This window comes from Tyto alba, unplaced genomic scaffold (genome assembly GCF_018691265.1).
Source record: "Tyto alba isolate M040663 unplaced genomic scaffold, T.alba_DEE_v4.0 Super-Scaffold_16, whole genome shotgun sequence".
Taxonomy (NCBI): domain Eukaryota; kingdom Metazoa; phylum Chordata; class Aves; order Strigiformes; family Tytonidae; genus Tyto; species Tyto alba.
This window is the reverse complement of record NW_024881278.1, coordinates 24,830,072-24,857,245: the sequence shown is the minus strand read 5'-3', so window position 1 is coordinate 24,857,245 and position 27,174 is coordinate 24,830,072. Positions and strand designations below refer to the sequence as shown.

Genomic DNA, 27,174 nt, shown 5'->3' with positions numbered 1-27,174 from the left:
AAATTTGGCGAGAAATAAGCAGCCCAGCATACAGTCAAATCTCAGAGAGCACAAAGTCATCTAAACTCAGTCTTCCCTCCCCAGACTGGTTTTGCACTGCTCTGCTCCATCAAGATAAAGGCTCATGGATTCCTTCCCTGTGGCAATCAACTCTTTGATACCAGCCAAGATACAGCAAGCTTCAGAGATAACACACAGACTAAAATAGCCCCCAACCAAACCCACTAAACAATACAACAAAAAGGACTGTTTCAACTTGGGCCAAAACTGAACTTGCTTTTGAATCAGCAAATTTTTTGGGGGTAATAAGTGTATCACTCTGCTTTTCCCCATAGTTTCCACTTACACACTTAAGAGTCCCTGCAGCACAGCTAGAGCTGGAATCATACCGCAGGAGCAGGGATAAGGTTATGACAACGCATAACCCAAGATCTCTATCAATGATTTGTGTTTGAGAGATTACAGATCCTTATCTTATGGCATTACTTGTAGTAATCAGTCACTTTTGACAGCTAATCTAGATGTCCATACACATTGTTGCTCAGAAGCTCAACAGGTATTGCTAAGATCTGTTTTCAGATAACCCAACTATTTACCTGCTCTAAAAACACATACCAAAGGATATGTTTTATCTCTTCACCAGCAGGTTAAAGCTAAAGGTGAATGAAGTGCAATTTGCAGACTGGTGCGGCGGGGACCAGAAGTTAAACTCAAAACCAATCTCATTTTTTAGGTGGGGCACTGACCACATCCCAGCCCATACCAAACAACCACCAGCATTATTTATCAAGATGGTGCAACTACAGGTAAAGGAGGACAATTTTTCAATTAAGCTTTATTTCAAGCCTAAGGCACAATCATTGCCATCACATGACTTTACTATCAGTGGTATGTGTACCTTCACAGCCACAGTATGTGAGGCTTCAGCCTCAAACCCGCTCAACCATAAACTGTTGAGAGTCACGCCAAACATCATTGACAAATCCCAAGTTTTACGACCTAACGCTGCCTTATGCCTTGGGCAATACCCACCAACATTTGTGGTTGAAAACCCTGGAGCGTCAGCAGGCTGGGGACCCATATCCCACGGACATTTTATCTCATATCACTGGCACATTTGCTGACAGGTTCACACAAGGGGCCTTTGTGGGTAGGAACAATGAGAGAGGCACACACAGCACAGAAAAATGGGTGGTGACCACCAAGGGCTGGAAAAAAGCCTCTTTCAAAGGAAGGTCTTTGAAAACATTCATTACACCCCACCCCACTATTTTCACTACAATATTTCAGTACATAAAAACAACACAGGGAAAATAAACAGCCCACCCTTCAACATGTTGTAGGTTCTCCAACCGCTGAAAAAGAGATCAGCAAGCCATAAAGATGTAGAAGTCTTCAAACGGAGCCATGTAAGAGGTCTGCAAGCATCCACCAAAACTTCTCTCACCACCTTTTTTCTCTCATGTGTCTAGGTGACTCAATTAGTCATCTTTATTTCCAGAGTAAACTAATCAAAATTTAAAACTGTATCAGCTGGTAAATAAACAATAGCGAGCATTTATAGGGATCATAAAGTAAATACATTGTCACAATTTTTAAAATGACTATGTATGTGAACAGCCCTTCACAATGCATTTCAGCTGTGATTTTTTGTTTGCTTATTTGTTAATTCTGCCCATTAAAACAGTAGCGAGAATTAATAAATGAGTCTCTGAAATTGGCAGATAGTCAAAGACTGGAGGACAGTCTTTGAAGGTATGGAGGCTGTGCTCTCACACAGGCTTGTCTCCATCGCAGTCAGTCATGTTACCAACAGAGCAAAGATCGAGCAAGTGAACCCCCCAGCCTTGGGAATTCAAAACCAGCTCCTGCTTCTCCTCAGGCTTTCGGCTGCTCTGTGCTGATGCCCTCTACAGCAGCCTTACTCCCAAGTTCAGTATATAGGCAGCAGAGCATCTACAAAGGAAATTCAGTCACTTCGTGTCACTTTCAAGCACCAGGTCTCTGTGCTGGATGCTCTAAAGACTGCTGTTGTGTGCCACCACTGCTCAAAATGAAAATGTTTTCATCTCATTTAGAGAATGCTCAAAACTATCATTAAAATTACTTTGCACCGTTGCCTGTTAATAAAGCCATATCTTGTCTTTCCAAAGTGCCAAATCTTCTAATAATAAAGTTAAGAAAACAGCTCTTGCAATAAAATCTCTATGAAATAATGCTCACCCTTCTTTACTTTTTGGACCTTAATAGTTTTAATGTGCGCTCAGTTATGATGGAAGTTAATGGTTTCTCCCTCTCTATCTCTTGGCGACTTGTAGCCATTCACAATAAGAAGATGTACGTTCAGAAAGACAGATTAAACAGTCATTTCTTTGGCAAGCAGGGAATAATAATTCTTGAGAATAACAATACAGACACTCTAAATTTTGATCATTCCATGTAACACAGTTTCCTTGACTTCCTGCAACAACGACCAAGTGCAGATCCTGAGAGTCAGGCTACATTCTTTGCCCTCTGGGGTGTGAGTTCTGCCTGTAGAAACATCCTGGGACATGGAGTTCATTCTTAGTTCCTGCTTTCTTCTTATGGGGCTGTTATTTTATACAGTATCTCTTTAATTGTCCCTCTCCTCCTAATTAAGTCATCAGGTAAACTGGAATAGTGATAACTTTGCATGATATGATTTTGATCTCTCATTAGTATTCAAGTCTGTCACTAGTTTAAGTCAATAAAAATTGAAGATTAGTAGCCTGAGCTAGGGTAAATTGTATTCTACTCTTACTACAAGGGAAAAGGATTAAACCAAAGGGTCAGGTTATTTCAGCTACCTGACCAGAAAACCAGCAGTCACTTCAGCAAAGTTGGGTGATTCCTCTAAAATTATGGCTAAAATCAGAGGGTGGAGTGATGTAACTTGGGGGCAATCAGTGCCTTCTCTGTCCACTGCTCACACACACCCCTTCAGCTCCTGGCAAAGACTCCTTTGGCTCCTGGCAAAGCCCGGAGGAGCCTTCTCACTGCTGACCTGCCTCTCCGCACCCGCTGTGCTGTGGTAGAAGCCAGAGGGATGTTGAAACCCAGTACTTGAGGAGGAAACAATGGTGGCCTCTCCATACTCAACTGCAGTATTTCAAATATTTTAAAAATTAAGGCTTCGTTCTGTTGGGAAATGGCCGCTAGCTCTTCTGACGCATCACCCTGAATAATTACTCACTAAACAAACTTTCAAAGGGAACTGATATAAGGGCAGTCTGTGTTGTAATACAGAGTAAGTAACTGGATGCAATCTTTCTCTTTTGGTGTTTCTTGCTTTATCTCTTTCTTCCCTACTACTGCCTACTAACTTCTTAAACTTCTATGTGTCTGCAATCAAAGGGTGGTTACTCTAGACAAAACTAAAAGATGATGACAAATGGGAAGCAGCAAAGCTAGGAAGCATTCAGTGTGTATACAAAGGTAAATTTACATGGCCACGTGTCTTCATATTTTCTGGATTTTACTTCAGAACTATGAATTAACATATTAGTATTTTGCCATTATTCTTGCTGGACCTTTTATTCTCCTTAAAGTTAAGCAAACAAGGCACATATGCATATATTGGGACTGATTCTCATCTCCATCATGGTCCCCAAGAGGGCGGGAAGTATTCTAATCACTGTAAGAAATTCTGTTTATGACAAAGGTAGGTAGGTAAAACTCAGTTCTTCCAGAGAAGAAGCTACACATTTTTGTTTCCTTTGATACAATTCACAGTTGTCAGCTTATTTAACAAGAAACACATTACAACCAGGCAGGTCTTGGACATCTATGAGAACTTTGCATCTGTCAGGGTGTGATACCTCAGTATTTTGATTCTAACTGTTTAGCAGCCAGGTTTCTGACATATACGAAGGCTGAAATACATGCAACTGTATGAGTACACATATAAGGGGTCACAAGAGTTATACAAAACAGACGGTAATTCCCAAGGCAGGGGTGAAGGTGCTCTCATCCGTTTGGAGCCGAGAGACCCAATAACTACCAACACTGTTTTGTAAACGTACCTTGTGGTGCCTCCTTACAGAGCTCTTTGGAAAATGCAATTTTTATTCTTGTACTTTCCTAAATTGAAAAACTTAATCAACTGAACTGCACAATTGTTCCAAAAATGACTGCTTTCTCAGGAGAAGCAGAAAGAAAGAGAAAAAAGAAAGTGAGCTGCACTCACTGCCAAAACTGATGATTTTGTTATTAGAAAACACAACCAGGATGGTACAGAGGCCAAAAATGAGGTATACTGAGAAACTATTGTACCACAACCCCACCCCAAACACTAGTGCAGAAGATGGATGAGGCAGGCACAGAGAGAACACCATGCACCCATGTTGATACAGGCTGAATCCAAAAGGTAACATTACTTCTTGTCATAACCTATTATTTTGAATTGTATTTGTATAGTTAGCTACATTCGTACAAAACATGCTGATGTAGCCAAGAGTAGTTATAAAGATTTTTTTCCCTTCATAGACAGGTAAAAAGGAAAAAAAAAAAAAAAAGAGAGAGAAAGACCTTTCAAACAGAATACAGAACACATAAATCTCTATTTAAAATATATAAAAATACATATTAAAACATATAAATTTATACAAATATATAACTAGCTCTTACTGGAACAGTCATATGCTAGTGTGAAATACATTTAAGACTGAGAAACCTTTATAATGCAATGCGTATGGAAAACAACAGTAATAATTAAAGAGCAAGGCATAGTACACCTAATGGAATAAATCTAAATTGTACAAATATGATTTAACTTGTTTAACATAGTTTTTAGTCAATGGTACATTAATAAAATAACAAGCCTTAGAGGAACACCCTTTACATACATCCTATTAATTTTATTCCCATTTTTTTAAAAAACATTTTATTCATTATTGTATGTAACAATTACCAATACCAACTTCCCCTGCCATTCTTGTTATCATTTCCTCATACAGGTAATGGACTTCCACCAATTTCTGTTGACCCTCCCATCAGTCTTTCAAAGAAAACATCAGTAAAGAAAATAATCTCCAAGGACACTAGAAGAACAAGTCACTAGTGGAACAAACCCACATGGGTGAACACTTCCACCACTGTTTCTCCACCTAGAGGGGTCCAATATCGCAGATCATTGACTCAGAATTACATAGGCAATTTTCACAAAAGATACTAATGAAAGCTTTATTAGCTACCAATAAATGTTTACCACAGCTGAGAAGAGGTTGTTTAACCAACAAAAGCTAGATAAAACCTTCTGAAATAACAGTGAGTAAAACTGACCCACAGTGTGGCAAGAAGTATGAAAGTCCACTGCTCTGCTATATTTTCAATTAAGCTTCAAATCAGAGTGGAGATAGGTGTGCCTCTGCAGACACAGGGATTTTATTTGCTATGATTATAGTATGTTTTATTAAAAACCTGAAGATGTTTCCCTGAAGCTCTGGCTTACTAACAGCTCTGGGAGAAGGATGAATGACAGTGTCAAACCTCATCAGCCCAGAAAGGAAGGATGCCAACAACTGGTCTAACCTGTAGATCGGAGGTTGCAGGATTCAACTGAATTAATACAATTTGAATCTGAGTATTTCTTTAACAGAATAATCCCGTCAATTTAAGCAACTTTCAGGGATGGAAAACCAACCCACTGTAATATTTAGTAGGTTGCTCTACTGGTCAGTCACCTTCACTGTCAAAATATTTGCACAGATTTTTTTTTTTTTTCTCTCTGTAAGAGTTAATTTCTTACTGCCTATTTTTATAAGTCTGAGGCTATTTTGGGCACACAGGCATGCCAGCCCAATACCACTTGACTTTCAGCCTCTGTTTTATATTCTGAAAAATCTCTTAACCAGCAGGTCTTGCATCACTGATACGTTCTGTACAGAAACGGGGTGCAAATTCAAACCAAACATTTAACATGAGAAAACTTCAGGCTGAGCAGGAAAGAATGCAGAATTACAAACTGGAGTCTGGCCAGAGGGAAGAGGAAAGACAGAGAAGCAGGCAAGATAAGCTATGAGGTCTGGGGAGAAAAAAACCCCACACACTTCCCTGCCCCAGTTCCCAGAAAACACAGTGTTTGTGTCTAACTCTGGTGAATGCTTTCTCCTTCTGCTTCACACAGGTACCAGCCACAGCAAGTCGTTACTTAGGTGCTTTTAGAATTACAACATTCACTAGTACTCACCATCACACAACTTGGCCAGGCATGAACACTTCTACAGATGAGTTGCTCTGGACAGTAAAAATCAAAGGGTGGCTACAGGCAGTGACTGCAAAGCCTGTTGCTGTGTGACCTCTCCCCAGTGTTTACATGGGAAGGACTGAATGCCATGGAGCATACTCTCCGATCTAGGGTTGACTCAAAACAGCTTTGTAAAGCCAGTCTCAAAACATGTCTTTCCCATGGTTTTGGGAGCTGCAGCTATTTGACTCCTCACTTCCTCATTTTAGCATTAAAACCAAAACAGCAACAAAATGACTGGGAAAAACATCCTTGACATGGGGAGTGGGATGTTCCATGCCTGACCCATCAGAGTCCAACTCAGAGCAGGGATCCAGTACGGACACTCATTCCCACACATGAACAGGGAACCCAAGCACATGAAGGACAGCAAAAACCATCCGAAACTCCATCCAAACAATTATACTTGTGGTACAAGGGAAGAGGACACAGCAGAGTCCAGGATGAAGGACTAGTCTACACCTTGAGGCCAGTTCTTGCCTCACTACATTAACTTAAATGGAGTTATCCCGACTCGCATGGATGGGAGATCAGAACACAGCTCTTCAAAATAAATTTTATTTTATCTTCTTGTCTTCTGTCCATGCCAATAAACAGGAAATACTTTGCTCTTAGATTCTCCTGGGACGTGTCACACTACTTACATCAAACCAGCTACCAGTAGGCAGTGACTGTTTTGCGTGGGAAGGAACAGCCAATTTTCCGCATCAGCTCTGTTACTCAGCTACCATGCGAGAAGGATAAATATTTAACAGAGAAAGTAGGTAGAAACAACAGTTTGGGGGGAAGTTTGAACAAAACAAGGGGTCTACATGAAAAAAGTAACTCTTTCTACAATCTATTACAAAAAACAATGAAAGTTTCACATAATTCCATAGGTCATGAAATAATGAATGTCTAGCTAGTCTCTGACATAGAATTTCCAATGTCTCAATACAGTTCTCTTTCATTATTGAAAAATTAATAAAATTATTGAGGAACATTTGAAAGGGATACCGCTTTAAGGAAAGCAAGAAGGGCCACTAGCAGACCTTCATTAAATGATGTTCTCTACCATACAGAAACCCAAAGCATGGAGAGAACTGGAAACCAGATTTTTATCAAACCATCTCTGGAGGAAGTAGATAACACAATTCAGAAAATAGGAAAAAGATTTGGGAGTGCCGTCAGCAAGATTTGGGGAGAGGGAAGGGAAAGCAGACAGCCAAAAAAATCCCATGGGTGTAGAAAGACTTCAAAAGCATGGAAAATATTTCCAAGTGCAGACCTAGAATTAGATAAAGAGAGAAGTGGAGAACTTTTCACCCTAAGTGTCTTGCATCACACAGGGTAAAAGGTGCAAGTGTGGCTGAAATACAGAAACGTCTGGACTCTGTTAAGTCCCAGTTATGCAAACACTGATCATCTTAATTAACCAAACTTTGAGAACAGTCAGAGGGACAAAGATTAATTCTGTTTAACTCCATGAATAACACTTCAAAGAACAAAAGGGCCCAGCCCACCCAGTAGCTGATGTATCAAGACTTAGTAGATCAGAAATGGTCTTAAAGGAGCCACTTCTCATCCCCACAATGATACTGTAAAGAAGAAGAACTGTTACTGCATAAGAACTTTATAGAAAAGATAAAAATGTCTTTTATCAAGTACTACCTTCATATAAACATACATGACTTCAACTGTGCAGATACAACTCAATCCTCAAAAAGAATCTAGAATAAATCTTACATAAGGATCTATTTTCTGTCCACTCAAATACTTTTCCCCACGCTGCTGCCCACCAACTTGCACCATCCTCACCCATGTGAAGCTCTTGGGATTATTTGGTCAGTGAACTCCATGTTAGCACTTGCGGATTCAAGACCACTCCCAGCCCTTCTAAGAAAAGTGCATGCTCTTCTAATGAGGACAACTCTCCCTTGAAGCAGAGACAATTTCATTTACTGAAAAGCCTTTTGCACTGTCTTTTCCAATTTTGGCCTGAAAAAACTTATTTTCATGGCTGTTTGTCCAAACATCTCAGATCTTACATGCTTTCTCTCTGGTCTGACTGCTCACGTAAACAGTTTAAAATGGCTAATTTTCTAGCGTGCTTCTGACACACCACAGACCAGAAGGTGTTGAACACTTGCAAACTCCTCCCTGAAGATGGATGGAAGCTCAAACAAGAACTTAGTGTAAGACCAGCCATTCTCAGGATATAATTCTGCAGTAGTGTGCATCTCCATAGGTATTTTACACTGAGTTTTCAGCAGAGACACCATTTTCCTAAAGCTCTTGATGTTTCATGCTGCTGGTTTCAGTAGTTTTGTGGTATACCCCTCTTGTATTTCACTCTGTCATCAGGGAAACAGAGGACAATTTTCTGTAACGAAATTGTTTTCTCCAACCTCCATTCGTACCTACGAGATCACAAATATGTTTGTAAATGTGACAAATGGCAGAGCTACCCCTATTTCTACTTGAACACTGGCATTCACAGTCTGGGCTTTGTTTCTAAATGAGCATCAGTTTTGCTACTCCATTTTATTCTCTGATATTTTTGTTAACCAGTATGTAAACACAGTGCCAATGCATCACACTGCTTTGCTATCCAGCTATGGTGATACAGCTTTGATGTTACTCACAAGTTTTACTTCATTGAAGTTCTGTTTAATGCACCAAGAACAGAATCATCTTGTGCATCACATCCTGCCTGCTAAAAGCCAGAGCACAGCTGCTACTCTACACCAGCAAGCAGACATCTGCCACCATGCTTGCAGGTTATTGCCACAAATTTGGGTTTATATCAGTGAACGAAAATATAGGTTTTCTTCCAATATGGCATTATTATTATTATTCTATTATGTTTATATCCAATTATTATGTCACTAAATGCATCTTTGAAGACAACTTTCACCTATTTGAACAGTATTGCAAAAGAACTTAATTATTTCTTCTGTTATAAACATACTTTTAGTAACACACTTTTTTTTCTTAAACACTTTGAAGCTGCACAGGGAATAAATCATGACACACATAATGGACATAATACAGAAGCAAAGCTCAACATATTATAACATTATAAGTTTATAACAGCAGCATTCAGCCACAATAAATAGTAAAGCACTTCAGAACAATACATACCTGTACACAAGATTAACACAAAGGTTTTTGTGAGATGAAAATACTTTAGAAAGTTCATACATGTGATATTTTCTCCTACATTACACATGAAAAAATAAATATATTCATGTGCAATAAAAAGTTAAAACAAGAGTAGCTTTGCACATCGTATAAGGCTGTTCCTATGTGGAACTGTCTGACCAGCAGCAAGACTGTGATCTAGCTAATATGCTGCACAGTCTCCCACATGAAAAGCGTTTCCCCAGCTTTTAAGGTGCCCTTGTCTTATTTTTGGGGGCAAGGAGAGGGAGTTCAGGTGCCTTCCCAGGTTGCCTGGACCAACAAGGCCTGGGCTTCCCAAGGAAAACAGCACGTGGCAGCAATAGCTGGAGAAGAGGGACTGGAGAAAGGGCAGGTTCTGTGAAGGATGGTCAGAGGCAAACCATTTAGGAATGTGAGAGGGTAACTGTCCTTGACATTTGCAAGCTGGCAGCAGCGTTCAGGATGCAAACATAGAATACTTTTAGGTACTGCAGCTAAAGTTTAGTAGTCGTTCCCTATTTAGTCATTCGTGACAATGTCTTTAAATAAATACTTTTACAACCTACAAATGCACCAGTGAGTATGTACAGATCCTTCAAGTACCTTACAATTAATGTTTTACCCTGGACACTGGCTTCCCAGCATAAAAGTAACCTGAATTCCAAGCATTTAAAAAAATGACAACTCAGTTTCAAGAGAGATAAGGCTGGTTTACAAGGAAATTATAAGATTTAAATGTTTGTGCATGTGTGTGTACATTTATGTATCTGCACACATTAGAATCATCGTGTACACACTCAAACACGCAGGGCCCAGAAGTCTGTACATTTGCCTCCCTATTTCAGAGTTTTTGTTGGAAACTGGGACTTCAAACTTCTCTTAGAGTTACACAATTCAATAAAACATTAAAAAAAAAAAAAAAAAAGAAAAAGACGTAGACATACAGAAAGGAAAGTGTGACTCTCACCTAAACACAACTCCAACAACTAAGGCTTTCACAGTAAATACTGTATCACTCATGATAAGCTTACAAGAGTTACCAGAGCTACCATAAGATAAACCATTTTCTCAGTTTTCGTCATTAGTAGATACATTTCTCAAGTTAGGATGGATAAAATTGTAGTGATAACTGCACTTCAAACTGTGTACATGCTTTGACATGGCAATAGTGTAGTACAGAACAAGGGGGGAAAAAAAAGTGGTTATCCCTCAGAAAGTTACCCCTGACAGGATTTAGCATACTCATAATTTTATTGCTCTAAGCCTCTACCGAAAAGGTCCTTGCTAACATGGGAAGGGGGATAAAACAATAAAATACAGAGGACAGAAGTAGGTTACAAGCGCTAGCAAACATTATCCATTTAAACTGCTAATGGCAAGCTCTGTTGTTATATTTTTATCATTGCTTTTCTGCAAATTACTCTTATCAGTGATAATTTAGCTTTTATTTCATTATCAGGCACAGCAGACAAAAGGAAAACAGATTTGTTTTACAGCAGCTCCAGCACTTGCTGTGTCCATTAACACTGACAGATGAAGGTAAATTAAAGCTCTTAGACCACATTTTCAGCATATGTGGTACTGAAACCTCTGTATGTAACCAATATGTGTTTCTAAAGGAGAACAGAGTGCATGCTAATGCTTTTATTCTCTCCACATAGTTAATGGCAGTTTTCATATTTTCATATTTCATGGGTTTTTTTCCCATTCAGTTCTATCTGCCTCCAAAAACATCTCAGGGCAATTGAGGAGAATAAATATTTTAAACAAGGAAATTACTACATTTCAGTCAGCTGAAGAGTGAAATAGCACTTTCCTTCCTTCCAGTTTTCTTAAGACCACAAAACCACAGAGAAGTTGTGTTTGATTAAAATATTAAATATGCATAAAGAACCCTCGGATCATGTTATGTTACTCCAGTGCTCCTCTTCATCCTTTTTTTAGGCATGTTTTCAGCCATTATACTTACTTCAGCAGAGGTAAACAAACTGCTTTATAACTTTCATCCAAAATAATAAACTTATTTATAGAAGCTAATGTAACTACACAGCTGTTCTGGGCAAACGGTAGCCTTTCCATTTGAGGGATAGTATAATGGCTTTGATTACAATTTTGCAAGAAAACCAACAAAATACTATTGACTGCTCTACAAATGCAACTAATAGTCATTAGTAATAGCCATTCACCTAAGTAATAAAGTCACTTGTGTTCTTGCATGAAATATCCTTTCACCTTTAGTTAACAAAAAAGACATATTAGCAGACCAGAATTTTAAATTCTGAACTAACAGCCAGATGTTCTGGCTTGCTTCAAAGACTGCCTGTGCTATCACTAACATAAAAAAATTATAATTAACTAACTAAATCTTTAATTCTAGATATTTGAGATAGTTTTAACTTGTGATATACAGACCATATTAAAGGGTTCTTTCTCAAAGGCAACAAATAATGTTGTTACTGGTTGTTCAGTCTGAAATTGCCACCACAACTCAAGTATAAACATTTATTAACATATAATGCAAAATTAAAAGCCAGTGACAAGGTATTTCAAAGAAATAATATTCTACTTTGTAAAAGCAAAATTAAAGAGTTCTGCTAGCATAATATCTTTAATGACTATTCAGTTTTGTGACAAATTACCCACTGACACTGTTAAATGCCATTTAATTTTCTAGTAAAAACTTTATTTTTCTCAGAATAAGTTTTTTTAAAATCCTGAGATAAATTTAGTTTAGTTTTTATGTCCCTTCAGCAATCATTACATGACCAAATACAAACAAATTTTACTGCCGGGGCAGGTCAAACTGATGAAAATAGATTAATATTAAAGCACATGAAAATTTAGAAGAGCAAGAAAATACTTCTTGGACAATCACCAAAGCAATTTCAAAGAACAAACATGAATATAATTTAATCACTTCCTTACAAGCAGGCTTGGCTACAGGGCTCCCAAAGTAATGATAAAAATGAAGTCACAGAGAATGTATTTTAAGAGGTCTTTTACAGAGAGGGGGGAGGAGGAAGAACATGGTAGTTGAATATTTTTAACCAGCTTTCCACAGATGGGTCTAAATCAAGCTCTTATGATTCTTCCCTGTCATAACCCATTACAGAGGTCAAAGGTTGAAGCTTTCCCAGAGGTTCACTGTGCACAACAAACATCAAAAGTTCCCCAAATTTAGTTTATATAAAACAGCAAAAGTGCTGTGGCCATTTACATCCCATACAATCCCATTAATATTGAACAGGGCATAAGCAGGACAGGCAAAAGCACAAAATCTCCACATTTTCAATTAGTTTCTTTACTCATGCCTGCAAAAGTTAGTGCTTCTTACACTCTTTAAAATGTGCTGTAAAAGGATGGCAAAACAAATCCTTTACTGCAAACATACAGACACAATTTTTTACTAATTTATTTAAATGATTAGTGATCTATTATTAAGCATTACAATGGGACTTGGGGGTGCTCACCTTTTTTTTTTTTGTTTGGTTTTTTTTTTTGTTTGTTTGTTTGTTTTGAGCATGAATAATTTGAGTAATTTGAGATCATGAGCTCTGCAAGCTAGACTGGAGAAGCAAGTTCAATACCTTACGGCTAATGTGGGGGAATCCTGGGGATGTACAGTCAGTGGGAGCTTGGCCACTGACAAAGCTGAAGCCCTTGGCTCTTACACTAGGCATCTGACCTGTACGCTCTTCCATATCTCTAATTTATCTTAAAACAACAGCAGGGACATTGATAGGAGAGGGAAGGCTGAATGAGTATGCTGAACTGTCTAGGAAATCATCATTCCAACTGCAGTTAGGACTCATTGTTCTAAAACTGTCTCCAATTGACCAATAAAATAAAAAAAAAAAAAAAAAAAAACAAAACAACTTTTCCTTGAACTTTTTGAAACACTTCAAAAAAATTAAAAGATGCAGTATACTGGAGATTGTTCCAGAAGAAGCTACCAGCACAATCAAAAAGGCAAAGACAAACTATTGAGTTTCACAAGACACTGTCATCATCAGCAAACTCTAAGGAGGTTTTTCTGCCCAAGCTGTTCATACAGCGTTGGGGAAGAACAAAGGGACATTAACGATGCCGTTGCACGTACTGCACAGCCCAATCAGGATCAGGGAAGCTGAAGGGCCTGAGGATGCAAGTGTCTTGCTCCACCAGCTGCCCCATCTCCACCCACCCGTCGCCCGCGACATTTGCTCTAGGCATGCAGGTGCTGCAGAAGCCTTCATCAGACACATGAAGGTTAAAGTCTTCACAACATGATGTGAATGAGAATTTAGCTTCAGCCGGTTCTGTGAATATAGCTGGTACCCATAAACCTATCTTTTTCCACACTCAGGCAATCTTTGACATTACCATGCCCTACAAATATCCACAACTTGTTTGGCACATGATGATGTTTCAAAAACAAGAACAGCGTTGTAATTATGGTTTTGCTTTGTATATAAGCAGTAGTAACCACAAAATATATTTAAGGCTATTTGCTGTATATGCAATTCTATCTAGCACATAAACATCCCTCTCCTAAACAGACCCTATTTCCCCGCATCAGCTACCTGGTGCCCCTCCCAGCTTTCTGGAGCACACATCACCACCTCCTCTCCTCATCACTCCCTGCCTACACCAGCACTCTCCTGTCTATCAGTGCCTCACTCCTCCTCCTGCAACATCTTACAAGTTGCCACCACAGACTTTACACTTTCCAAGTAACAACAGATGTATAGAAGAGTCTCAGCATCAGCATACGCTAAATGCCCTCAGTTCCTCAGTAAAGTCACCCTACAGGAAGAAAATGCAAATTACTGCCTTCCATACAAAAGGCACAGTCCTGCGGACCTTGTTATTATATCATTAACCTTCACCTTTCATTTTACCTATGTTTCCAGTATTCAAACATTGCTTGAAATAGACTATGTTACTATTTCCCCATGCTGCAATTTGTTACTTAGTATTTCACTCCATTGATTGAACAGTGTCAAACAAATGAGGATACCAATTCTTAAGCAGCAAGAAAGCAGTTCAATAATTACTGCAAAAGTTAACAACAGGGTCCCCATAACCCTTGGAAAAATCTGTTTGTTCAGGATTCCTAATTCAATCTCTAAAACAAGACTTTTGGAGAGCCCTAAATGCCATTTTCTCTGCCTTCCAAGGCTGCAACTCCGTACCCTACTGATGCTCCAGTTTATCAGGAGATCATGCCAGCCATGGCTAGTACCTCATCTCTGTAATCCCCCAGTGTTTGGCCAAGGCTAGAGTTGTGCTAAGGGTATGTAAAATGTGCTTTGCTGTGAAAACAAAACAAAACAAAACAAAACAAAACATGTCATTTAGAGAAAAGGTGGAATAACTGTTATGGAATAATTATGGTTGCTAATATCACATGTTTATTTTCCTGCAAAACAAGCAAAGAAGCAGCAACAGATTTACTTATTTCATATGAGGCACCGTATTAACCATCAGACTAAAAGTTGATTCACACACATATTAATGCTAGATATACAATGATGAGGATGTGTGCTCAAAAAACATGTCCAGCCACTGAAATCAGCAGGAGGGGCTGACAATTTGGATAGAATGAAAGTAAAGCTGGTTTTCCCCTTCTTCAACCCTTGCTACCCTCTTGGGATATCCTCATCTACAGAGGAGTAGCCCTGGTGGGCCAGGTGAGAGGTTGATGTAGCCCAGCATCTTCCCATCAGCCCATTTCAATCAGCAGACACCTAGAGAAGGACACAGAAAGCAGAGCAATGCTTCCCCAAAACGTTCTCCCAGCCTCCATGGACTTGTCCATAGACCTTCACCTGAGCATCATCCCCAAGAAAGTCAGTTCAATCAAACCTCTAGTGGCTACAGGTGCTTTGGCATATACCCAAGCCTCAGCAAAACCCTGTGAAACAACTGCTGTGGTAGGCCAGTGTGATACTCAGAGCTGAACCTGCTCATCAGCTTTTTTTCACAGCTCATGGTCCTGTCCTGCCTGCCCTCCCCAGTAACCTACAGGATCATCCTCAGGAGAAATTCACGCTGGTAAACAGGCCTCTTGAGAAAGGGCAGAGCCCCCTTGTCCCTTCCCAGCCCCAAGGCAGCACTGGGGCTGCATACACCAGCTCTGCCCAAAAGACAACCTCACCAAGCCTGCAGGAGCACTAGCACCACCAAAATAAAACTGTACCTCTTGTCCTCTATTAGAGCTCCCACTGCAGCAAGCTTTTCTTTGCCTTTGTTTCAAAACTGTTCCCATCCTTACTTATTAAAGGAAACAGAATTTTTTTTTTTTTTTTTTTTCTCTGTTTAGAGAAACTGAAGTGTGAAAACTGTATAAAATGTCATCATTCTTTCTGGGACTTTTTGGTTGACATTTTTAAAAGGTGTGTTTTCATAATTTTTATTCCACAACCCCCGCATCGTTCCCTAACGTTTTGAAAAACGCAAACAAAAACCAATGCACCATAAGCGACAGTAACATTTACTATTCACTTCTGCTTGATCTGTCAGATCTGACCACCAGAGAGCTTTTCAGATCTCTATTTTTTGTAGTATGGCTAAGATTACACTTCCTCACCATAGCATATGCTGGGTTTTAATGTTAATTTTAAAGTTCTGTCATTTTACTTTTTCAAACCACATCCATTTAAGCTTTTTAAGCATACTTAAACATACAAATGTACTAATTGTTGTTATTAGACCTATCCTCTAAGAGGCTAAGTGTACTGAATTACTACTTCAGACAGTAGGAGAAGGTGTTCCAAAACTCCTGAGGTCCTCAGTACCTAGCAAGACTTGATTTTACAGTATACAATAAAATGTTATTACACACCTACAGCATTCCCTTATGTGCACAGCTCCCTAATTACAGCATACAAGTCACAATATTGCATGGGACGTGGCGCATTTTGAAGTGACATCACAAGTTTGGCTTTCCTTGCTGACAGACTACAGCCTCTGGGCAAGTTTCATTAAAAAAATTAAAATTATAAGAAGAAAATAAATATCAGCAACTCTTTCTCACTGTGATACCCATATGAGGAGAATCTAAACAAAGTCAGGAGTATGTCCCATTGCGCTCTGCACAAAAACTATGAAAAGGTTTACAGATGTCACCCATTTTGCCAGATGCAGAATGCAGTTCATGAAAAATGCTCCAATGATCTTTGCCACCGTAAGCATAACCCTGTTTCTGGTGTTTCCAGTTCATCTTTACACAGTCTCTTCCTTAGATAAGAAGCAGTTTATTCTTGCTCCTGTAAGAGTTCAGCCTGAGAAACACCGGGCAAGATCTTCAGCTTCAGGAAGGGGCAGGCATGTAGGGCTGAAAACACCCAGCGTTAGGCAAGCTGCTCCCTTCTGCCTTTATCTGTGAGCACAGGCATTTTGAAAGTGCGTATCTGCCCTAACACGTTCTTCAAAGGAGAGCAGTATCTCACCGCACCAACAGCCGAGTGACGGAGGCTGCTATACCTCTCAGAGATATCTGGTGCTCCCCTCCCATGGCGAGGCACATGTGGATTGGTGATCGGGGTCCTTAACACCAGCTCACATGAAGCTCGAGACGTGGCCCCATACTCAGCCACACAAGAGATGCAGGGTGTTCCCCAGCTTCGAACGTAGATTACTGCATACAGCTACACGCTTGTTTACTTGACCGAGATCCATATTTAGACATGTATACAAGTGCACAATCCCGAGCTGTTTATTCAGACAAAACTCCCACTGGATGCAGCGGGTACGTGTCTGCCTGTGCAGCTGAGGATTAAACCCTTGCATCTTCCGCAGCTCCCATTTGCACATTTCTAAATAATTAAATAAAAGAGAAAAGCAAAAAAGAAAAGCAGGAAGAACGTGTCGTGTCCACGTGACTGTGGACCTCTCCAACACTTGGCTACATTTGGATTCAGAGAGCACGAGTGCCTCTAACATTGCCGATACACGTACTAAGGCTCAGCCCATCTACTTTGAACAAGAGTTTCTAAACCTTGTTATTCTACATGCTGAGTAAATTTCCAGCTCTGTGACTTTATAAGCCAAAACATTTTTTCTGAAATCTTTTAAAACTGCTCAGACAATTTAAACAGGAGGGACAAATGCTTTTTAAAAGAAACAGACTGTCAGGTCCTAAAATTTCTCTCAAAGTGTTTCCATTTAGAAGGCAAATCTCTATTTATTGACTGTGAACTGTGTTCTCTAGCTGGCTAAGCAATTCTCAGCCCAACACTTTTTGTAATTCTTGCACTTCTTCCTTAATCTTAGGGGCAGCCCAGCACCAGTCTACTTCTACCATGCAATTCATATTTGTATGGCTCATCTAGGATTCCAAAACCATCAGTGAGAAACTACTAGCTTGGTACTGGCATATCAAGTGGCTTCTCCATCACCAGCAAAGACATGTTGAGGTGAACCTGGCTTGTTTGGCATCCACGCTGCTAGAGCTGTATGGTCAAGCAGTACTAGGAACTCTGGCTTTGCATCCGTCTGCCAGAAATGCAGTATATTTATACAAGCCTCCCAGGGGTGTTGGTATTCACAATACTATAAAATGGTCTGCTAGATGTCAGCAGTGTCGCCACTATATTACATTGACAATTCTCCAAGCATTATGTTAGCTAGGCTGTAGTCATTAAAATGTTGATCCTGGGAATACAAGGCAATAAACCACTTTTAAACGACCAGAAAAGCTTCCCTGATAATACACTTTAACCAGTAAAATTTTATTTTCCATTAAATTAATCAGATGAATAGAGTGTTGCAAGAAGTCATTTGTAGGCAGCATGAACTTTTTGATGTCAAAGTTACTATGACAACTGGATAACCTGGATTCATGGAAGAGATGACAGAATGAGATGATTTAAACAAAATCTCACACAACTGTGATGACTAAGTCAATTTTAATGTTTTCCATTAACATGATTCTTCTCTTTCTTCACAGAAGATAGCAATTAACTGGAAGATCATACAAGATCTGAGAACTATTAACACACAAGTCAGTAAAGTCTATTGAGTAAACTTACAAACACATTGAAGCGACTGTTTTGTAATCTTTGCTCTTCAGCTTTTCAAAATCATGCCAGGAACGGAGCTGCCAAAGAACATGAGTAACAGTTTGAAAACTGCATTTAGAAAGGGGCTCCTAGAAAGTGTCATGTTAGACAACTGCCTTTCAGAAAATGACAAAGATCTGTATTTATATACAGTGTTATATGTCTGCATACATATGCAAACACAAATATTTTTAAAATAATCAGTAGAAATGCAGAGCTGCATGGCACAAACTGCTATGAAATTCACTTCCAGAACATATGTACAAATAATCCAGGCTGATAAATGGTAAACATTAATACACACACTTGCTTCGACAGCAATATAAAATGAATGCATATTTTAACAGCAGACAATTGCAGAAACAACTTGTGTGGAAGCATTAGAAATCAGCAGAAGGAAGACTATTTTCTTGAACACCTCGACTTGCTATCCTTGTCTTAAAATTAATACTCAGGATGCCTGGAGCATGTTTTCAAGGCAAAAGTAAGGGCTTTTAACTGAATGACTACTAGCAATGATGAGAACTTTACAGTGCCCTGAAAACGTGCTCCTTCGTTGATATACCGCCCGCGGTGCTGCCTCCCCCCCCTTTATTAGCGTCTGTTACAGAAGTCACAGCAGCAGCGGTGCCCGTTTCGAAGGCGCAGTCAGCCCGAAGCCGTGCCTCGCGCCCACCTCGTCACGAGGCTGCGGCAGCCAGCTTTATTGCCTTCAGACATGTGGGCCCTGCCCTACGCCCCCGCTGCCGGCAGCCTCCCCGTGGAAGGGCGCTTCCATCGGCGTCACCGCCGGGACACCTCCTGCCACTGACATGGCTCGGCTGCACGTTTGCAGGACTGGCCTTTTAAAAAGCGAACCATATAAACTGGGCAGTGACCAGATCAAGCCGCAGTTATACAAGAAGCAAGGAAATATTATGCAAGACCACAGGAAGTCAGAGGAGACAGCATTCTGGGCAGGCCTGGCAAGGAGTCTGTGTGAACTTCAGCTAACAAGCAAAGCTCGGTCATTGGCGCCAAATTCAGCAGAGAACATTCCCAGTGCTGCAAAGGATAACACTCCTCATGTTTTTGCCAGTGGGCTACGTTCCAGGACGCCATGTACCTGATGAAATGCAGATAAACCCGGGTCTTATTTTTCGCCAAGTCTTCACTTATTTTTAAAATTTGGAGCGTATTTTTGTCCAACGTTTGTTAGAAGTGGCAAACGGTTTGTTTTCATGGCTTTGCTAATAAGACCGCTTGTTCCTATGCTCCCTGTAATTTCAGCTACAATAAGTGACCTACAAAGAAAATGTTAGGCAGAAGCCTCATTTTTTCCATGCATCTTGCCCATCTCTACCTCAAGGCACTCTGTTAATAGGATGTGTCAGGGTTATGGATTCCTTTTCCCTTGGCATTTTGGAATGACCACTGCAAGTGGATTTGGCACAAAAAGATGACACCCACCTCATACACGACTATACTATTTTAACCTCCTTCCATGCAGAAAGTAATTGGGGTTTTTGCATTTTTTGAGAACTACACCTCATCCAGGTTCTACTTGGAGAAGACATCCATTAAAACGCAGCAAACTTTCTTTCCAAAATGGCTGAAAAAATTTGCCTTAATCTGGCAAACTTTCATCTTCTAGCAATACACAAGTTCAGAGAAGTTTTATGCTTTGTTCTGGGATTCACCTTTAAGGCATCAGTGAGGAAAGGTTTGAGGTGGGAATCCATTTTGAGGTTCACACAAACACACACACACACTGCCAAATAAGCATAGCATGCAAAGTCTTACACAACACAAAACAATTACCAATTGTGATGACTGTAGACAAAGCATTCTCAAGAGAATCTATTTTATGTTTGTAATTGCCCTCAAAAAACACACAATAGCACTCTCCTTCCAGCAAATACACAATACAAACAAAAACCAAACAGTAGTAGCGCCTCAACTGGGGGAAGTTTCTGAGAAGTATAATAGATCTCCAGTAGATACCGATTGCCAATGCCAGTGAACCGATTTTAAATTTTCATTAATACCATCACTTATGGGAACAACAAACATATGCAACTCAACAAGAGATTCCCATCTTCATCACTTTGAACATGAAAAGGTTCCCATAACCTACCACTTTTGCAAAAATAATTAAATGACCACCACAGCAACACAGGAAAGTGAAAATGTTAGTGGTGACAATGCCTTCATTGTTACAGCTGGTATAACAATGCCCCAAATTAATCACGAACCTGACAACCAACTCCAAACACACACACAGTTGGACCTCTCCAACCAAAACAGACCTTTCTACAGCAGGACTCAGAGTTATGGCTGTTCAGAAGGGCAGCTGTTTCTCCAGTTGAAGACAGCAATTCCTGTCCAGCAGAAAGAAGACCAGCTGCACTTCTTGGGGCCTGAGTCAAGCATGCACTGGTGGTTGGTTGTCATGCGACCAGTCTAAAACAACTCACAGTATCAAGTGTTACTACTAATCATAGTTGCACAGCAGTTTCTTCATGCAAAACCAGTAAGGTCTAAGCAGACTGAAACACTTGAAAATGCCCACAGTAAGGAAAAACATTCTATCTGTATCTATTTCTACCAAATAGCAAGACAAATATCTCATGGTGAGTTTTTAAAAAGTCACAGGGGTTACCTCGTGAACCATGCTACGAAAGCAAGGAGCTGTTGTGCCAATGAGGGCACTAGCAAAACCAGGTTTCTGCTGGCTCTGCAGGCTCTTGTTTGTCCCGGGTGCCGGAGGCACAGTGAGCTGCAGGCAGGGAGCTGGCTGGAGGTACTGCTGCTGCGGGGACACCGGTGACTTCTCCTGCCATGGGAAGGCTCTGGTCTCTACAGGGGAATGCGCTTGTGCTGCAGCCTTTCCCTGAAGCAATTACAACACTGTTTCTGAACAACTATTCCCAAGAATTTAATATCCTTGAGATCTTTACAGCTCTGTCAGGAATGGAGACAGGCTGTAACAGTGTAAGCCTTGATTCCTTAAGAAAACAAGCTAGAAGAGGGTAGCTCTTCTAATCACTGTCTCATCTTCTGTTAAAAGTATAGCTATTAAAATTTCTTTTGATAACTGCATTTCCCAGTAACTCAACCAGCCAAAATCCTTCTCCAGACCTCCCATATGCAATTCATATTCAGATACAGAAACTATAATAAACTACCACCACAAGTAATAATGCATTTACTTTCTCCAGGGGTGGAGAGGGGGAAGTTATGACTTTCAATAGCTAGTGTATCTCTAGGTTGAGGCCTTCTCTTTATTTGCCTTCAATACAGTAACTCCATATTCCACAGCTTCACTGTGTGTTCTACAACTACTCCTGCTATGCGAGCAAACTAAATACTTGCAAAACAGAGTGGACTGAAATGGATTTGCCCATCAAATATTTCCTTCTTACAATTGTGTAAATCAGAACTAACTTCCTATACAAATAACAGTGTAAGAACAGATGCTTGTTCTGCTTTCCTCATACCTGACTAAGTGTTTGACCATTTCATTTGCTTAATCCACCAGCTAACAGCAGTAGAGCCCAAGTGGAACAACCATGAAATTGCCTTTTGAAAAGGATAAAGATTCACACTACACACAGTTTATATCATATTTTCTTTAAAGGTACTTTCACAAAGCAGTACCCAGAGGTCTCAGGCAGGAACTGAACCCCATTTTGACAAAAGTTCTAGACATTTTATCAGACTTCAAAGATTTTGGAGCTGGAGTTATTTGGGTACAAAAGCCAGAGCACTCAACCTGTTAAGTAAGGTACAAATAGAAATTGAGAAACCCAACCAACAGGAACACACAGCTCAATGTACAGATGACTCGGTAGCCTCATTCCACGGCTGTAACCTACTCAAAATGTAATACAATACAGCATGAAATCATTTTATGCTTGCACTGTATTCATCACATTGACTCCCTCTGAAGGAACGCTCTATAATGACTTCATGTTGACATGATTTCTTCTTAAAGGTTTTAACAGGTCAGGCTGCAAACACCCTTCCTCCTCTTTCAGCTCTGTCTTTAGGTGGACCTCTGCTCCACATCAGCCATCGCTGCACCTGAAATCCATACTGTGACCTGCAATGCAGATTTTGCTCCCTGCTCATTTTATTCCCCAGGTTGGAAGAGCATGGAAAAGTCACTGCTTTTTGAATAAGCACCATCTGTTGTCAACTGCCTCCTTTAAAATAAACTAAAAAAACCCAAACAATCAAACAAAAAAAAGAAGTCAGAAAGCTGGTCACTGTGGTTCACTGTTTCATGCTTGCCTTTAGAGAAGCTGGAATTTAGTTACACTGTGTTTACGGTGGCCTTCAGGTTTGGGGGGTTGGGGATGTTGTCCTAAGATTTGGCAGGCAAGGGGAAAGGAGCAGTGCTGTACCGATAACACAGCTTCGTGCATTATCTTTTTCAGGGCCTGTGTATACAGTATGCAAAGCTGCCCATAAAAGCCTGTATAAAGTTAGGCTTTCCTCAATGTCTTTTCTTTACACTGAAGAATGTGCCTGCTCCCTCTTCAGGCTTGCCATGCCACCTGTACGCAGGAGAAGCCCTAATGTGAATGAAGAGCCACAGGTTTTAGCCTACGCAGTCTATGTGAAGGAGCTTGCGTACGCTAACCTCTAAACCCATGACAGATTAATCCTGGAATTCATCACTGCTTTCTTTTCTTAGAGCTCTCAGTTCAACGAAATTGAGAGCCAATGATTGCCTGCTGAAGCTTTGCTGAACTCCCCATCTGCAGAAAAGACTGGTTTTGGTGTGACGGTCAAACCCTCCTTTTCGTTCTTATTGCCCTGCGGGTTGCTCACCTGCCTCTTTTGTGAAGAAATCTGAAAGAATAAGCGGTTTTATCATCTCCCAGACACTTTCAGGGTGTTGTAATACCCTGCCACCACACCACACCCCCCCCATCTCCTCAATTGCTCGAGGCATCTAAATTGCACATGGATCTCATATGACAGCAGGGCCAAATTCAAAGGTGAAGCAAATGAAGGCATAGGTCACCCGTCAGCACACGGGTGTAACCTACATATTGAGGGATAATACAGAGTGGTGCAGTAAAGAAAGCAATGAACCAGGCAATGTAAAAGTGAGAGATAAGCAAACTCCTTCCATTTGACATGCCCCGTTTAAGCATTTTCTAGTTTGGTTTATCACACAAGCTCCTTGCCAACATCACTACAGCATTGTGTTAGGCATAGAAATAAAGCCCCGACTTTAAAAAGTTTACAGTCTAAATAAATAAGACACACAAAGGGTGGAAGGAAGGATATACTACCATCCCAGTTTTCCAGACTGGGGACTGAGGATAATGATGGAGATCAGCCACCCCATGCAGGCTGCATTACCAACCCAACGCTCCCAGTCCCCAGCAGGACAAAGAGCTGGGGCCGGGTGAGTGGGGCTTTTGGGGAGGGTGTGGTGGGGAAAGACAACTGGAGAAGCTGCTGCAGAGGCCAGAACCACTTGCTGAAGCTGCTGTTTAGCAGCCAGGTCAGCAACCAGACACGGCTTTCACAGCCAGCTCTACCGAGAGCAGCGAACAAGCTCGAGAGACAGAATCCAAACCATGATTTTATTCAGCTTCGCTGTGCTTTGGCTCAGGTCTCCATGCCAAAGAGACTTTGTTTGGGCCAGCTGCGTGGTTAACAAACAAAAGTAGGGTTGGGGGGTTTGTTTTTCTTAAATGAGAAATAATGAGTGTTTCGAAACACCAGCATTAAGTTTCCCTCAAGATATCTGCACTTGCTTCTATTTCATTTTCAAGCCAGCACATGCCTAAGCAAATGGGATAGTCCCCTTTTGTGAACCACCAGGAACATAAATATGGCTTTGCTATTATGTAAAAGCCAGTAGCAGCGTTAAGACAACTTGAGCATGGAAAGGACGTTCTCATAAAAATGTCCCCCTGATTAGTAATGGCAATAAACACATCCTTCAAATAATTTTCAGGGGAAAACTCAAGAACTGGAGTTATTAGCAGTAACTGATAATCTTACAGCTGCAGCACATAAACAGCCCACCCACAGCTGAACCAAGCTACGTTCCAGCAGCCAAACATGAAATCTTCCTCCAAATCACGCATGTAAAAGTGCTGTGTTAAGCAATAAAGAGGGTCAACCCTCCCCCCCCCCCCAATGTCTCCTTTTCTTAAAAATGCAAGGAACACTATTTTGTTAAAACCAGGCATCATCATCTTGGCTAGATGGGGTATTGGTTTCCTCCTCTGCAAGTAAAGGTCACCCACTTGGCAAATTCCAACTCGTTGCATATTCCCCAACGTACATGAGTCAGCTTAAAGGATGACAGGAAACAGGTCACCTGGGTCAATATGGATACACTGGAAGAATTAAACCAAGAGCTACACTCATCATGGATTTCCTTTGCAACAGAGGTTCTCTTTAAGAAGGAATAGGGCAACACAAAAACAGCTAGAGCCAAAGGTAAGCAAATCTCCTCTGCTCCTCCAAAGACAGTTCTTCCTTCCTAGTGAGGGCAACGCACAGAGGCCATTCCCAAAGGCTCACCCCTTCCCAAAGGCTCTTCCCTTCAGAGAATTGGGCAAATGCAGCCTTGCCAGAGGAATCACCTGGCAAAAGCTCTACAGAAAAAAATATTAGAAGAGTTTCCACCAATTTCCAAACTTCTCTCACAGGTTATGAAACACACTGGAAGCAACTTGAGTCCCCAGAAAAAATCCTGGAGTGGAGTACAGCTGTAATTGGTCACTGTGTTTGCATTCCAGAGAAATACTGCCTAAGCAGTTGTGGCATGATAAAGCCACTTAATGTTGAATTTCTTCTCACACATGTATGTATGATCCTGCCATTCTGTAATCATTCAAAACACATTTTTGTTCTAAGCAAGCTTCATATCAGCTTTAAGTCAATATTCCCCATAATTACCTAAGAGTCTGAAGCTACTGTCATTACTGTCAGCGGACAAGTATGTTATTTCATCTTAATGGCATACAAAAATCTAACCAGGTACAACATCACATACAATCTTAGAAGATATTCTGGTATTTGCAACAAGTTTTAGATACAAATTGCATGACAGCCAGAAGTTTGGCACATTCCTAGCAACATTCTCCATTTACAAATGTAGAAATACAGAGAGGGGTGGGGTTTGTTTTAGTGTTTGTTAATATGACAAAGATCTTTGAAGCATTGTGACAACAAGTACCGAGTAACAGCAAGAATTTACTGGCAGAGAGGGTGATACAATAGGGAATCAAAGGACAGGGCTAGAAGACCAACACCAGCCAGGAGAATGTCCCAAGCACAATGACTGAATAGGGTTGCTTTGTAGTTTATCATACAAATGCGAGTGCAAAAAAACAACTGTGATACCAAGAGTTTAAGTACCTTTTTATGGCAGCAAAGACCTTAGATATGCTAATGGATGAAACAAAATACAAGGAATGTTCTTTAAAGCACTTACACTACCTTTATAAAAACTGCCTAATATCCATGCCACTTCATACTTCCTTCAGTTTATTACCTAAGCAAATATTTATGTTACAAGCACATAAATGTATCTTAAAGGAAAAATAATATACAGTAACTTTTGAACACTATTAGCTGACTTGCACCATCATTTTCAGCTGTTAATGGATTTTTCCTATCTGACATTTTCAAAAGTTCATATGGCATTTTGACACTATAAATTAGGTACAGCTTTCCCTTTTAAGAAGAGCAATAGGGCTCATTTTTTAGATTTCATGCAACTTATTCAGGCCATTGTATTGGCTTCTTAAACTGAAGTAATTCAGCAAATCACCTCTGTGTATTAAATAATATATACTAAGGGGCTTAGAAGCCAACTACCTAAAGAAAACCTATGTACTAGGCCAAAGGTGGAAATCACCTGGGGTCACTATATTTACAATATATTGTTTTATCTCTCACTTAAAGCAATAGCTTTCCTGGGAAATGCAAACATTTCTATCTCTCACCATACATAGACAGGTTTTCAGGAATGTGACTCTGAAATTATCAGTCCTTCGAGAACAATCATCTTAGAAATCCTGCAACATGCTGTCCTCATCTCTCCCACATTTTGACTTTCTTGTCTGTCATATCAGGAACTAGTGATGTGGGCCAGGGGATAGGAAGGGCCTTTATTGCTATGCTTTCAGTTATACTATTATCTTCAAAAAACTCTTCACATAACCAAAGCTAGAGAAGACCTTTGTCATTACCGAGTCACACTTCCTGCCTAACCCAATACAAAGACAACTCAGTATTTTCCTCAGACCTGGTAACCTGTTTAAGCAATTGCAGTTTTTGCAAGACTTGAGCCTGTTTTGAGTTCAAAGCCTCAAGTGATGAGGTCTTTATAAGTAGTGTAAAAGGAATACCTAATATTTTGGTTTAGATAATAAAATTAAAGAGTCCTCCTGAAAGAAAGACAGGAATTTGATTGAGGTCAAGCCACCAAACCAGATTCATAAGATACATACATACATGGCTTTCTTTACAACAAAGATGATCTGGAAAACAAGAGATTGAGTCAAACACCAGAAAAGAATGGAAGAATAAAATCTTTAAATTAAAAAGAGGCTAAAGATTACTTAAGTATCATTCAAATAAAATTTAAATCATCCAGTTTTAGATTAACAATGTAATACAACACAGGAATTGAAAAAAATTTATTAAAATTAAGCCAGATATAAAATGTTTCAGAAGTCTTCAAATGTTTTGACAATT

The 27,174-nt window shown here is 40.1% G+C and overlaps 1 protein-coding gene across 4 annotated transcripts in view; it reads right to left on the bottom strand.

Annotated features, from left to right (window-relative positions):
• EPAS1 (endothelial PAS domain protein 1) overlaps positions 1 to 27,174 on the bottom strand; it is a 79,227-nt gene that overhangs the window by 44,086 nt on the left and 7,967 nt on the right. For 2 of the 4 annotated variants that reach the window (XM_042789315.1, XM_042789313.1), the window contains exon 3: positions 18,424 to 18,491. The exons of the other annotated variants lie outside the window; for them this stretch is intronic. In XM_042789315.1, the coding sequence (XP_042645249.1) occupies positions 18,424 to 18,491 (68 nt within the window). The remainder of the gene's footprint in view (positions 1 to 18,423; positions 18,492 to 27,174) is intronic. 4 annotated transcript variants of the gene reach the window in all.